This window comes from Corapipo altera, unplaced genomic scaffold (genome assembly GCF_003945725.1).
Source record: "Corapipo altera isolate COAL_440 unplaced genomic scaffold, ASM394572v1 68, whole genome shotgun sequence".
In the NCBI taxonomy this organism is placed as follows: domain Eukaryota; kingdom Metazoa; phylum Chordata; class Aves; order Passeriformes; family Pipridae; genus Corapipo; species Corapipo altera.
The window spans coordinates 1,509,945-1,522,289 of record NW_020884919.1 but is presented as its reverse complement, the minus strand read 5'-3'; the positions used below and the strand labels follow the sequence as shown (position 1 = coordinate 1,522,289).

The 12,345-nt window shown below is 46.9% G+C and overlaps 1 protein-coding gene across 1 annotated transcript in view; it reads right to left on the bottom strand.

Annotated features, from left to right (window-relative positions):
• The window catches only part of NEB (nebulin), a 99,062-nt gene that overhangs the window by 844 nt on the left and 85,873 nt on the right, over nt 1-12,345 (bottom strand). The window contains exons 109-125 of the mRNA XM_027656241.1: nt 11,405-11,497; nt 10,896-10,988; nt 9,577-9,669; nt 9,037-9,129; nt 7,683-7,775; nt 6,911-7,003; nt 6,344-6,436; nt 5,722-5,814; nt 5,196-5,288; nt 4,401-4,493; nt 4,034-4,126; nt 3,668-3,760; nt 3,206-3,313; nt 2,776-2,959; nt 2,066-2,158; nt 1,269-1,421; nt 946-1,055 (exon numbers count right to left, since the gene is read on the bottom strand). Of these exons, the coding sequence (XP_027512042.1) occupies nt 946-1,055; nt 1,269-1,421; nt 2,066-2,158; nt 2,776-2,959; nt 3,206-3,313; nt 3,668-3,760; nt 4,034-4,126; nt 4,401-4,493; nt 5,196-5,288; nt 5,722-5,814; nt 6,344-6,436; nt 6,911-7,003; nt 7,683-7,775; nt 9,037-9,129; nt 9,577-9,669; nt 10,896-10,988; nt 11,405-11,497 (1,764 nt within the window). The remainder of the gene's footprint in view (nt 1-945; nt 1,056-1,268; nt 1,422-2,065; nt 2,159-2,775; nt 2,960-3,205; nt 3,314-3,667; nt 3,761-4,033; nt 4,127-4,400; nt 4,494-5,195; nt 5,289-5,721; nt 5,815-6,343; nt 6,437-6,910; nt 7,004-7,682; nt 7,776-9,036; nt 9,130-9,576; nt 9,670-10,895; nt 10,989-11,404; nt 11,498-12,345) is intronic.

The window sequence follows — 12,345 nt, the reverse complement described above, 5'->3', positions numbered from 1 at the left end:
TGACAGCAGAGCTGGGCTGGGAATGGGGTACCCCCAGGGACTGGGTAAATCTGACAGCAGAGCTGGGCTGGCAATCAGGCAGAAAGAAGGACTGGGTAAACTCTGACAGCCACAGCTGGGCTGGGAATCAGTGTCAGAGCAGGGAAGGGCAAGTCTGACTCACTACTGAGGGCAGAATCTGCTCCCATTTTAAATCTCCTGGTTCAGCTTCTTCTGTGAGTTCCCCCTGAATGAACTCTGAATTCCTCAGGGTTCATGCTGTAACTCCTGCTGTTGACTTAGTTTTACTGCTGTTAACTTAGTTCTTAATACTGTTAACTTGGGTTTAGTCTGTCTTAGACACACTATACAGTGATTTTTATTTCCTTCTGCCTGGTACCAGGTGCTTCAGGAGATGAAGCAAATAATGCTGTGTTGAGGTGGGAAATAACCCATCCTGTTCCTTCCCAGCTCCTGCCCTGGGCCCTGGGCACCTTGGTTACCTGAGTGCCACCATACCTGTGTGTGCTGGTGACACTGAGCCTGAACAAAATGTTTGCAGGGTGGGTTTGAGCAGGACCAGCCTGGGGTAGCTCCAGGTGTAGCCTTAAGGTGTTGTCTCCAGGCAGGTTTTGGGAGGCAAAGCCATACCCACTGTCATGGATCTACTCCAGACTCAATCTCAGGAATAGGAGGAAGAGCTAATTCAAATTTTAAGGTGCTAATTCAAAGTTTTGAAGTCCAGGTGAGGATCTGTCCCACTTCAGTGGGAGTTACACCTTCACTGGGTTTAGTACTGAGCTTCAGCCCAGGGGAGAGAAACGTTCCTGACTTAATCCTGGATTAACATAATCTGAAGCACTACAGACCATGGGCCATGACCCCTGCAGGGCTGTGCACTGTGGGGAGGCAGCCAAATCAACTCCTGGGGCTGTGTCCTAATCCCAGGCTCAGAGTTAGACTCACCCCAGCAGTGGAGGGGTGGGAGGGGACTGAGGACACCGTGGTTTGCTGGGTGGCCACCGAGGACGAGCGTTGTTGTGGCAGCTCGATGGTTTTCACCTGTTTGTAGCCCACTGAAAGGGAAACAGAGTTTGTGGTGTTACTGGTGATGGAGCTGTTGTGGTTGAAGATCAGGGACAGGGCACTTGGGTGGCTCAAATTGCTGGAACAGATTGACACGTTGGTTGTGTCCACAACTTGCCCTTTTGGAGCTGTGGTTTGTCCTGGCTGCAGGAATGGGTGCCCCAGCTGGCGTGGGCAGGTTGCCCTGCCCGCTGCCCCCGTACCTGTGGTGGTGGTGGTGAAGAAGCCCCCGTTGCTGTAGTAGGACAGGCGCTGGTCGGTGCCCTCCGAGGGCTCGGATTTCTCGTCTCCGGCGCCGCTGATGCTCAGGGCGCTGGCGGAGCGGGAATGCTCCCGGCTGCGCCGCTGGGCCTGGACTGGGGGACAGCAGGGGCATGGTCACCACACCCGTGGGGGTTCACAGCCCCAGCCCTGCTGTTTCCCAAAGTTTATGGGGAAAAAACTCCGTGTAAATAATCCCAGTGTATTTTATGGTTCCTCGGTGGTGTTTCCCAGTGATTTTTTTAAGTGTTCCGTGGACACCACGCTCAAGTTCTGCTCTTCAACAGTCACAGTAGTTTTATCCTTTCTCCAGTCTCCTTCCTCTTAGTCCTCCAGAGTTTTTATTCTAATTATCCCACCTTTCCCTTCCTTCTCTGGCACAGCTCTGAGCCCTCCCTGAGACTGGTTTCTACCCTTCAGGTATTTTTCCTCTCAATAAGCAGGAAAGGAGTTAAACAGAATAAATGTAACTCAGGACAGTACTTTTAGTTATTGCAAAAGGAATCACGTGCTGTGTGGGTCATATAAACAATCCTCCTCCTGCCTGTGCTGGGTCATTTTATGACAGAAAAATTAATAATGTCTTGTTTGAAAATATGCTGGGGAGGAGCAGCCACAGACAGTTTGTCCTGTGTCCCTGTGTCACCCCTGACCTCTCAGCTCTGTTTGGCCCCAAGACCCCACGTTTGCAGGAGTACAAACCCTGTTTTGCCCCAGTAGAAGAGCCCCTGGGACACACCTGAGATCATGTGCAGGCTCCGGGACTGGATGTTGTCCTCGGCCGGGTCGTAGTCGAAGACAGATCCGGGGTTGGTGCGCCAGACACGGAGACCTGCGGGAGAAGCGGGAATGCTGGAGAGCTGGAGCGGCACAGCCCTGGCCTGGACAGCAGGAATAGCAGCTGTGGCCTCCCTGGAAGTGTCCAAGGCCTGGCTGGAGGGGGCTTGGAACAACCTGAGATAGTGGGAGGTGTCCCTGCCCATGGAAGGGGGTGGAACAGGATGGGCTTTAAGGTCCCTTTTATCCCAAACCAGTTTGGAATTTTATGAAAAGCATATTTGTTTCATCGATTTGTATTTCTCAATTGTAGAGCACAGATTAGGCTTTTTTTTACAGTTCATCCACATCAGGGTCTTTAATATGCATAGAGATATAATCTAGTGCTACAGTATAATATTCTAGTGTTACATTCTAAAGCTGGGGACAGGCAGACCACAGCTGCTGCAAGACAATATTTTTTCAAAAGAGATTTTCAAAGAAAAGACTGTCAAGAAAGGACTTCCATAAAAATATCATCCCCAAGTAATGATGAATTAGAATTGATGTGGCTGAGCTTAAATTAAACCACTCATCCCAGCTCTGCTTGTGTTGTGGAAATGAAGTAGTGAAGTCCTTATGAAATTAGCTCCTGCTTACCTGGGAGGTACTGGGGTCTTTGGAGAGCCTTACCTGTGAGGTTCTCCTGGTCCTGGTCCACACGTTTGCGCTCCATCTCCACCACCCTCCTCTGGATGCCCCTGTAACTGATGTCACTGAAGTCCTGCATGTTCTTCTTCACCCTCTCCGTGATGGGGTCGGTGACCACGGGGGTGAAGCTCCCTTTGCTCTTCTCAAAGTCCTCGTGGTACTTCACCTGCAGGTTCAAATGGAAGGGCTGTGCTCTGCAGCTCAGCTGTGACCCCTGCTTCCCTCAGGTGAAGTTCAGGGAGTGTCCCAAACTTTGGCTTTCCCAGTCCAAGGGGCCACGAGAGAGCCTAATTCCTTGAATGCTTTAGTGTGAAAGATTTGGGTCAGCAAACCTGTCCTTGAGCTGCCAACCAGGCTTATGTTTAGGTTTAACTCCCTTCCCCAGGTAAGGCCCCTCTGGAGCTGCCCTTACTGTGGAGATGTGTTTCTGGGTCTCCCTCACTCTCCGCATCTCCGGCGTGTCCAGGACGTAGGCGGCTTTTCCTTGGACCTGCTTCCGGAAACTGTCGGAGTAAAGAACCTGCCAGGGGAGAACAAGGACAGAACCGTGTCAGGATTTACCTCAGGTTAGCAAAGAAGGGCCTGAAGGAGGCCAGGTCCAGATTTTTATAGAGAACATCAGAAATCTCTTACTGAGGAACCATCATTTTCTGTCTCCTGAAGTGTAAGAGCAGCAAAACCAGAAGAGACTTGAAAGCAACGTGTTACTTGAAATTTAACTGTTCAAAAATCCCCCAAACTCCAGTGAATCACAAGGAATATATTAAAGAATTCCATGTGGTTACTTCATCCCTCCAAGCCTCAACTCTGAGTGAGGATTTCAGGGATAAAATGTGATTTTAGTGTATTTTCCCCTTGGCTGAGCAGGACTCACCGAGCTGATGTTCTCCTGGTTCCGTTTGGCTCTTTCCATCTCCGGAGTCAGAGGGGTTGGGGTTCCCTTTGCCATGTGCTCCTTGTACAAAACCTGCAGAGCACAAGCACGTGGACACAGCTCAGAATTCCAGGCAGAATCCCAGCTCTCTGGGAACGGGGTTATTGAAGCAAACCCAGCGCTGCAGGATGGAAAAGATCTCGGGAAACAAAGCGGCTGAAAAGTTATTGGCAAAAGGTGAAAAAAAAAAAAATCCGAGGGAAAATAGACAAAAATGAGGAAAACTGGGAAAATGAGGTTGAATTAGAGTGGGTTTGGCTCAGGGTGGTTATTTTGGATACAAAGGCTTGGCTGTTCCCTCAGTACCGAGCTGATCTGTTCCTGGTTGCGCTTGACTCGCTCCATCTCCGGAGTGACCGGGCTGGGGGTGGCCTTCCCTAAGCCTTCCCTGTAGGCAACCTACAGAGCACAGAGGAATTATCACCGGGAGAAAACCAAAAACTGGGCTGTTACTGGGTTTAGAGACAACACCAGCTGTTAGGAAAGGGGAAAAAAGTCAGGAGAAAGAGGATTAACAAGTTACACACCAAAAAAGTCATTGCAAGAGGTGACTTGCTAAGAGGAAAAATTAGAGAGTGAAGTAAAACCAGGTTATTAAGAAGTTCTCTATCACATCATCTCGTGTTAAGCACTTCAGTGGGATCTTTGGGGAGTGTTTTCCTGGGGGAAGTACCGAGCTAATCTGTTCTTGATTGCGTTTGACTCTCTCCATCTCAGGGGTGACCGGGGTGGGGGTCGCCTGCCCCACGTTCTCTTTGTACAACACCTGTGGGATACACAACATGTACCCAGGGGCTTAAAAATCCCCAAACGGAAAGGGTTTGAACACAAAGGGTTACTTTGTTATCAAATTGCCAAAAAGTCAAACATTTAGTGCTGCCAGAAGGGGTGAGAGAGGCAGACTGGAGAGAAAAGCTGGGCTTTGGGGTTAACAGAGCCGGGCTCTATCCAGGGGCAGGGAGGCTGAAGGGCCAGAGGCTCAAGGAAGACACCTCTGGCTCTACAGAAAACATTTCTTTAACAGTTACCTGCTTTTTTATGTATATTTTAAGTCATTCCTGACCTTTTTTGCCACGCTGTCCCAAATTCAGATGTCAGGGGTGGGTGTTTTTCCCTGAAGTCAAATTCCCCTGAAAATCTACTGAAAGTTGAAATACTAAATATAAACCTGAATGTGCCTGAGCAACCTGGTCTGGTGGAAGGTGGGGGTGGAACAAGACGGGATTTAAGGTCCTTTCTAACCCCAACATTCCATAATCTCCAGCAAGAGGTCTCTGAGCTTGTCTGGATAGAACCCACAAATACACAGAGTTGTAGAAAAGCCGTGAAGTTGTGGGATCGGTTTAGAAGGAGCAATTAATCTGCAGAAAGAAACACATCTATTTTTTAGCTTGAACTCGGCTTTGAGTCAGGAGTTAGGCTGCTGTTTGTTAGGCCAGAGGCAAACAAAGCCCTCCCCGTTAAGTACCGAGCTGATGATCTCCTGGTTGCGTTTGACTCGCTGCATCTCGGGGGTGACGGGGGTCGGAGTCACTTTGCCCATGTTTTCTTTGTACAGGACCTGCGGGGTACAAGGGAGCATCCACAGGTCATTTAAAAAGGAAAAAGAAAAACCCCAAGGAAAACAAAGCAGAACGTTCAGCCCAGCTTTGGAGTTACACCGAGAAAGGGTTAGAGCTGGGGCACGGGAGGAGCTGGAGCTTGGCCATTAATCTGGGATGCAGGGATGGGCCCCTGCGTGGAATCAACTGCTGGAAACACACTTGGGGTGAGAAAGGGTTAAAAAAAATAAAATAAAAAAATCAACCAGAAAAACAAAATCCACTCAAAAAGGGATTTTTTTTTCCTCAGTGAAATCCTGCTTCAAACAGTGTTAAGGAGAAGCCTTTGGTTGTGTCGCTGTGCCTGGAGTTAATAAGCACAGATTGCTGAGTGTTACGGTGTGTTAAACACTTCATTCCAAGGTTTAGGAAGTGTTTTCCTGGTGGAAGTACCGAGCTAATGATCTCTTGATTGCGTTTGACTCTCTCCATCTCGGGGGTGACGGGGGTGGGGGTGGCTTTCCCTATGTTTTCCTTGTACAACACCTGTGGGAGGAGAGAAAGAGCCACAGAAAGCAACAGTGAATAAACAACCAGCTCTCCCGACACAGTTTTTTTTAACCTTGGATTTAGTTTCTCACGGCCCAGGGATTTTTAAAGCAGGTCCTTTAGTAGAGTTTTGCAGCCTGGTTTTAACTCCTCGTAATAAACAGTGTAAGTAAATCATGTGAGATCATGTAAATCATGTAAATCATCAGTGAGCACTAAATACCACATGGAGGGGCTCAGAATGTTATAAAAATTTAAATTAATTGCTTTAAAATAAATGTCAGCACTGCAGAGAAAATGAGGGGAAATTTAAGTGTTTTTAGGATTAGAACTGGGTATTAAAAATCACTCTTAAAATCAAGATAAACAGGAGCAAAAGTCAAGGTTTAAACCAGAGTAAGCCGTGAGTAAGAAGTGGCCCCTGCTCTGAGCTGGGTCAGTGTTATTTTGGAACAAATCCACTTATTCCAAGTGTTAAAAAGTGGTTTTAGAGGGAGTTAAAGGGCAGTTTTTCTCTGGGAAGTACCGAGCTACAGATCTCCTGGTTGCGTTTGACCCTCTCCATCTCAGGGGTGACAGGGGTGGGGGTCCCCGTCCCCACATTCTCTTTGTACAACACCTGCATGACAGAAAGCATCCAGAAAACATCATCACCACTCAAAAAATCATTAAATCCATCATCTCCCGGGGAAGGGGAGCTTTTAGACCCCCCCGTCCTCTGCTGCAGGGAGCTGGAAAGGCCCCTCCCTTTGCCAGGAGAAAAGCAGGACACAGAAGTGGATGTATAAAAAAACCCAACACTAAAAAAAAGGAAGAAGGGAGGTGGAACAGGAAGCAAAACAGTTAAAAAAATATTCAGGATAATGTCAATAATTTGTAAATAATTTATAACTAACTTCATCAGTGAAGAAGGGCCGGGTCAGTAACGCTGGAAAACGGGAAGAGAGGATAAGTCGATTACATGGAATAAGAATTGATTACACGGAATAAGAGCTGATTACACGGAATAAGGAGAGGAATTGCCCATTTTTAAAGGAGGTTAGGGAGCAGTGTTTGGGTGCAGTGAAAGGGGGGCTGTTCCTCCCCACGATACCGAGCTGATGAGCTCCTGGGTGCGTTTGACTCGCTCCACCTCGGGAGGCACCGGGATGGGGGTTCCTGTTCCCAGCTCCTCCCGGTACAAAACCTGCAGGATAAAGGGCTGGTCAGGGAGGGAACAGCAACAGGCACACGGAGGGGTTGGGAAAGTGCCTCCCACACACAGTTTGGGATAAAAACCAGGGATTAAAAACTCCTCAAAACCACACAGTGAATACGGATTTCCTCCGGGAGCTGGAGCGTCATTGCTGCTCCTGAGCCGGACACCAAATGTGCAACAAAACACTGGGAAAGTATCAAATACAACAGAAAACCAGCAAATAAACCAATTTAATTCATTCCCACCCCAGCAGGTCCTGCTGACCCCACCCCAGCACTGCCACACCCAGCCAAGGCCCACAGGAGTTTAGTTCTTGTGCAGAAAGGAAGGAAAATCAGGGAAACACCCACCACACAGAGCAAAAGGTAAGGATTGCTGAGACCAAGAGAAGGAAAACAGGGTGGGGTTTTTAAGAGTTAAAAAAAAAAAAAAAGGTAATCACAATCAAAAAGGTGAAATTCAATTATTAAAATGATATCATTAAAAAAAGGGAACAAGAACAATGTAAGTAATAATTACAAAGGAAAAAAAAAAATCTCAAAGGACCAGGATATTATTTCTTGGGTAAGTTGATTACAGGGAAACAAGAATATTGATTGGTGTGTTAAAAAGTCTTTTAAAATAGATTAAAAGGGATTTTTGTTTCGCTTTTCAAATTCCAAGATACCGAGCTCAAGTTTTCCTGGTTGCGTTTGACCCTCTGGATCTCGGGGGTCACAGGGGTGGGGGTTCCTGTGCCCAGCTCCTCCTTGTACAACACCTGGGGGGCAACAGGGTTAGAGTGACAAAAAAGAGAATAAAACCAACAGCAGGAACACTCCCACCAGGAGAGAGGGGCTCTCACACGCCCTGGAGAAACAGGGATTAAAAAAGCCCTGGAAATAAAAAACTAGTTTCGAACTCTGTTACACTGATAAGACTGAAGCTGAAGGGGGATTGATTTATATGGATACTGGGAAGGAATTCCTGGCTGGGAGGGTGGGGAGGCCCTGGCACAGGTTGCCCAGAGAAGCTGTGGCTGCCCCTGGATCCCTGGAAGTGTCCAAGGCCAGGCTGGACGGGGCCTGGAGCAAACTGGGCTGGTGGAAGGTGTGAGGGCTGGAATTAGATGGACTTTAATTTCCCTTCCAACCCAAACCAGTCTGGGATTCAATGATTCAGTGAATTCTATCAGACAGTTAAACCTTAGAGTACTTAGAAGACTAAAGTCTTCTATTATTTATGTACTGACAATAAATTGGCAATAAATACATTATTGTCCTTTCAGCAGCTGTGAGGGAAATGTTTTCCTGACCATAAGTGAGTCATTGGAGGAGCAGGGCCTGAGGCACCTTCCTGAAACCTTTCCTGTACACACACTTCAACTAAGATTATATATATATATATATATTTTATATCTATTATCACTACTCCTCTCGTGTTTTCAGTGGCACTTCCTCACCTTTCCAAACATCCCAACCCCACTGATTTTTTCCCCTCTAACGGTGCTACCAACACCCCCAGGGCAGTTCCCACCCCCTGGGACTTGGGCCACTGTATCCCTGCAACAACATCCAACATTTCCCAAAGGAAAAGGCATCACATCCAACACAGAAGGAATAAAAGCAGCAATTCCACTTGATTTGCCCACCCCACACCAGCAGAGCACACGGGAGGGAGCAGAGTCAGGTCACAGCCACGGATTTGGGGAAGGAAATAAATAGTTTAGTTTTTATATGTGGTAAAAACCAGGGGAAAAAAACCCAATAACCAAGGGTTGAAGTGATTAATAAAAGGAAAAGCAGAAAATAAAAAATATGGCAAGAGAAAGACGGGAACAGGGAATCTAAAAATCATTAGTGGGGTGGATCCAATCAAAAGAAATTATGGAGGGAAAAATCTCAAAACACAAGGAATGGGATGTTGTTGTGTGAATAGATTACAGGGAAATACAGCAGGAGAGTTTGGGTGTTAAGAGTATTTTGAAAGAGATTAAAAGGTTTGGTTTTTTTTTTTTTTTTGCTTTTCAAGTTGAAAAATACCGAGCTCAAGTTTTCCTGGTTGCGTTTGACCCTCTGGATCTCGGGGGTCACAGGGGTGGGGGTTCCTGTGCCCAGCTCCTCCTTGTACAACACCTGGGGGGCAACAGGCAGTTCAGAGACAGGCCAGAACAAAAAAAAAACCCCTGCATTTGGTGGAGGTAATTCTTGGGATTTTATGCCCATTAAATATATCAGAAAGCAGGAAAAATTAGGAAGGATCGACCAGTTAATAATTGTGATCAATTAAATCCAGAGGAAGGGACAGCTGGGAATGTGCATCCAACTGCTTGGAGCAGAATAATAAAAGGATTAAAAGGAAGGAATTAAGCAAATTATATTTAAAAAGTGGTTTTAAAAATGCAAAATACCTTAAACTGCAGAAAAAAAAAATTAATGGACACCAAGCACTGAGTGTTATGATTATAGAAAAAATATTTCAGAAAATAAGTACATAAAATATAACAGAGTAATTAAAAATGTAATAGCAGAAAGGGGATGGGTTCATAAGTTAATTAGAATAAAAAAAAAAGCAAAAGATACCGAGCTAAAGTTCTCCTGGTTGCGTTTGACCCTCTCCATCTCAGGGGTGACAGGAACGGGGGTGCCAACCCCCAGCCCCTCCTTGTACAACACCTGGGGCAGCAGGGAAATAAAATCAAAGGAGAAAGGGGAGAAAAAAGGAGAAGGGGAAAAAAAAAAAGGAGAAAGGGGAAAAAAAATGAAAAAGAAAAAAAAAAGGAGAAGGGGAAAAAAGGAAAAAGGAAAAAAAAGGAGAAAGGGAAAAATAAAAAAAGAAGAAGAAAAAAAGGAGAAAGGGGGAAAAAACAAGAAAGGAAAAGAAGTTAAAAAAAGGAAAAGAATGAAAAGAGAGAAAGAAGAGCAATAACTTAATACAGGGAAACATCAAAGTATGAAAAATGGTGTTTTTCCAGCCTTGTTCAAAGTCCAACAAAGAACCCTCAATGAAAACGGGGGGCTGAGGTTCCACTGAGCTTTTTTTTCCACTGGGCACAGAAATGTGGGAGTTCTAAACTACCTGAAAACCCTCCTGCAAAGGATTCCCCTTCTCAAATAACAGACCTGGCATGAGCAGCTTTGGCTCCAAGGATTCCAAACTGCAGCATTCCAGCTGCAGGACCTCAGGGATGGGAAGTGCAGCAGAACATTTACCAACAGGGGTTTCTCTGAAATGGCCCCAAGACAGGACTTATTTCATGTCTGAACTGAGCCAAAATGGGCCATAAACTGCTCCAATTAAAGCAGGAATACTGAACAAAATGATGACACAGTGGCCATTTGACTGGGAAGTGTCAGGAGGAGAAATGATCCAGATCAATATTCCTCCCTACAGCAATTTTTCCATCTATATGCAATTTTTACCATGTTTTCATATGCAGTGACCTGGGAATGCCACTTGGATTCCTTACAAAGACCTGGGGGTATAAGTGAACAGCCAACACAGCAGAAATTCCAACTCAAACCATTCCATGATTCCCTGACCCAGGAAGGGTTAAGGGTTCATTTTCCATTGCAGAGGTGAGGCTGGAGATGTTGGAAGGGTGGGTTCTGTTATTGAGGACAGTGACACCACTCACACTACTGACAATTCCTTGGGAATTACAACAAGGCAGCACTCAACTGCTTGAATGACTGAGGTTAAAATCTCCCGGCTGGAACAACTGAGTGACAGGTTAAATGAGGGGAAAACGAAAATATCAGGATCCTGACAGGGTTTCAGTGATTCCATGAGGGAAGGGCTGCTCCAAGGTCACCCAGGAATGGGAAGGACGGTGTCAGTGGAGGAGCTGAAGGGGTCTGACTGGCATTTGGAAGGGCAGGGGGTGGGTTTGGCTCAGTACCGAGCTGATGTTCTCCTGGTTACGCCGCACTCGCTCCATCTCCGGCGTCACCGGGGTCGCGGTGCCCGTCCCTAAACCCTCCTTGTACAACACCTGCGAGGGACGAGACAGTGCCCACAAAAAACCCCTCAACACAGGCAAAACCACCACGGCTGACCCTTCCCTGGGTTATGCTCAGCGTTAGATCACCTCTTAATTCACTTCACACTGGATCCAGAGGCAAATATTAAGGAAGAGGCTGATGGGGGATTATTCTGTAAATAGGTGATGGGAGGGAAGAGAAGATAAAGGGTCGAGATAAACATGGGGAGAGAAACACCACGTCAAATTCGGTTTTGGTTCGCATGGAAAGGTGTGAATCCCCCAAAAGCACAAACAGGTGGAATATCAATGAGTTAAGACACTGCCAGGGCAAAGCCAGGACTAAACCCCTGAGGGAGGAGGAGTGTTAGGGGGTTGCAGAGCAGGATTATAACAACAGCCGTTGTTACAAGTCCTGGGGCCGGTACCGAGCTAATGTGCTCCTGTGTGCGTTTGACTCGCTCTATCTCGGGGGTCACGGGCGTGGGGGTGCCCGTGCCCAGCTCCTCCTTGTACAACACCTGCAGGACACAAGGGCACAGAGTCACGGCATCACTGAGGCTGGAAAACACTTCCAAGGGCATGGGGTCCCCCCTGTGCCCCATCCCCACCTTGTCCCCCAGCCCAGAGCACTGAGTGCCACGGCCAGGCCTTCCTGGGACACCTCCAGGGATGGGCACTCCAAACCTCCCTGGGCAGCCCCTGCCAAGGCCTGACCACCCTTTCCAGGGAGAAATTCCTGCTGATGTCCACCCTGAGCCTCTTCTGGCACAGTTCCCTCTCCTCCTGTCCCTTGTTCCCTGGGAGCAGAGCCCAACAACCCCCCGGCTCCCCCTCCTGTTGCAGAGATCACGACTTCACTGCACTGGGACAGAGAATTTCCCTGGGATCACATGGAAATAGTGCCCAGTTTCTGTCCCTCACTGTCTGTACAAGCCCAGCCACCAGCTCAGCAAAGTGCTTTGACTTCAATGTGTTCAAGCACCTCAAACACTTCAAGGACAAATATCTTCCTGACCTGAGGTTTTGCTTTTCACCTTAGTTCAGGAACTATAACAATATTATTTTTCAGGCACTCAGCATTTCTGGAGTCTCTTTGATGGTGTTTATCTTTTATAACCATGTTTAATCCACAAATACTTAATTGTGGGCTTCATTCATTTTGATTTCTGTGCCTGTTTGTTTGCAACAGCACTGCTCTACTGTGGTTTAGATCTCTAGTAAGGAAAACAACTCTAGCTGTGAGAGGAAAACTCTCTACTAAGGATAACAACTGTTATTCCTCATGTTATTAAGTTTGATTTCACCTGTAATTGGTTTGATTTCAAAAAGATTGTATTTTTTTTTGTGGAGGGAGTTGTACAGGAGA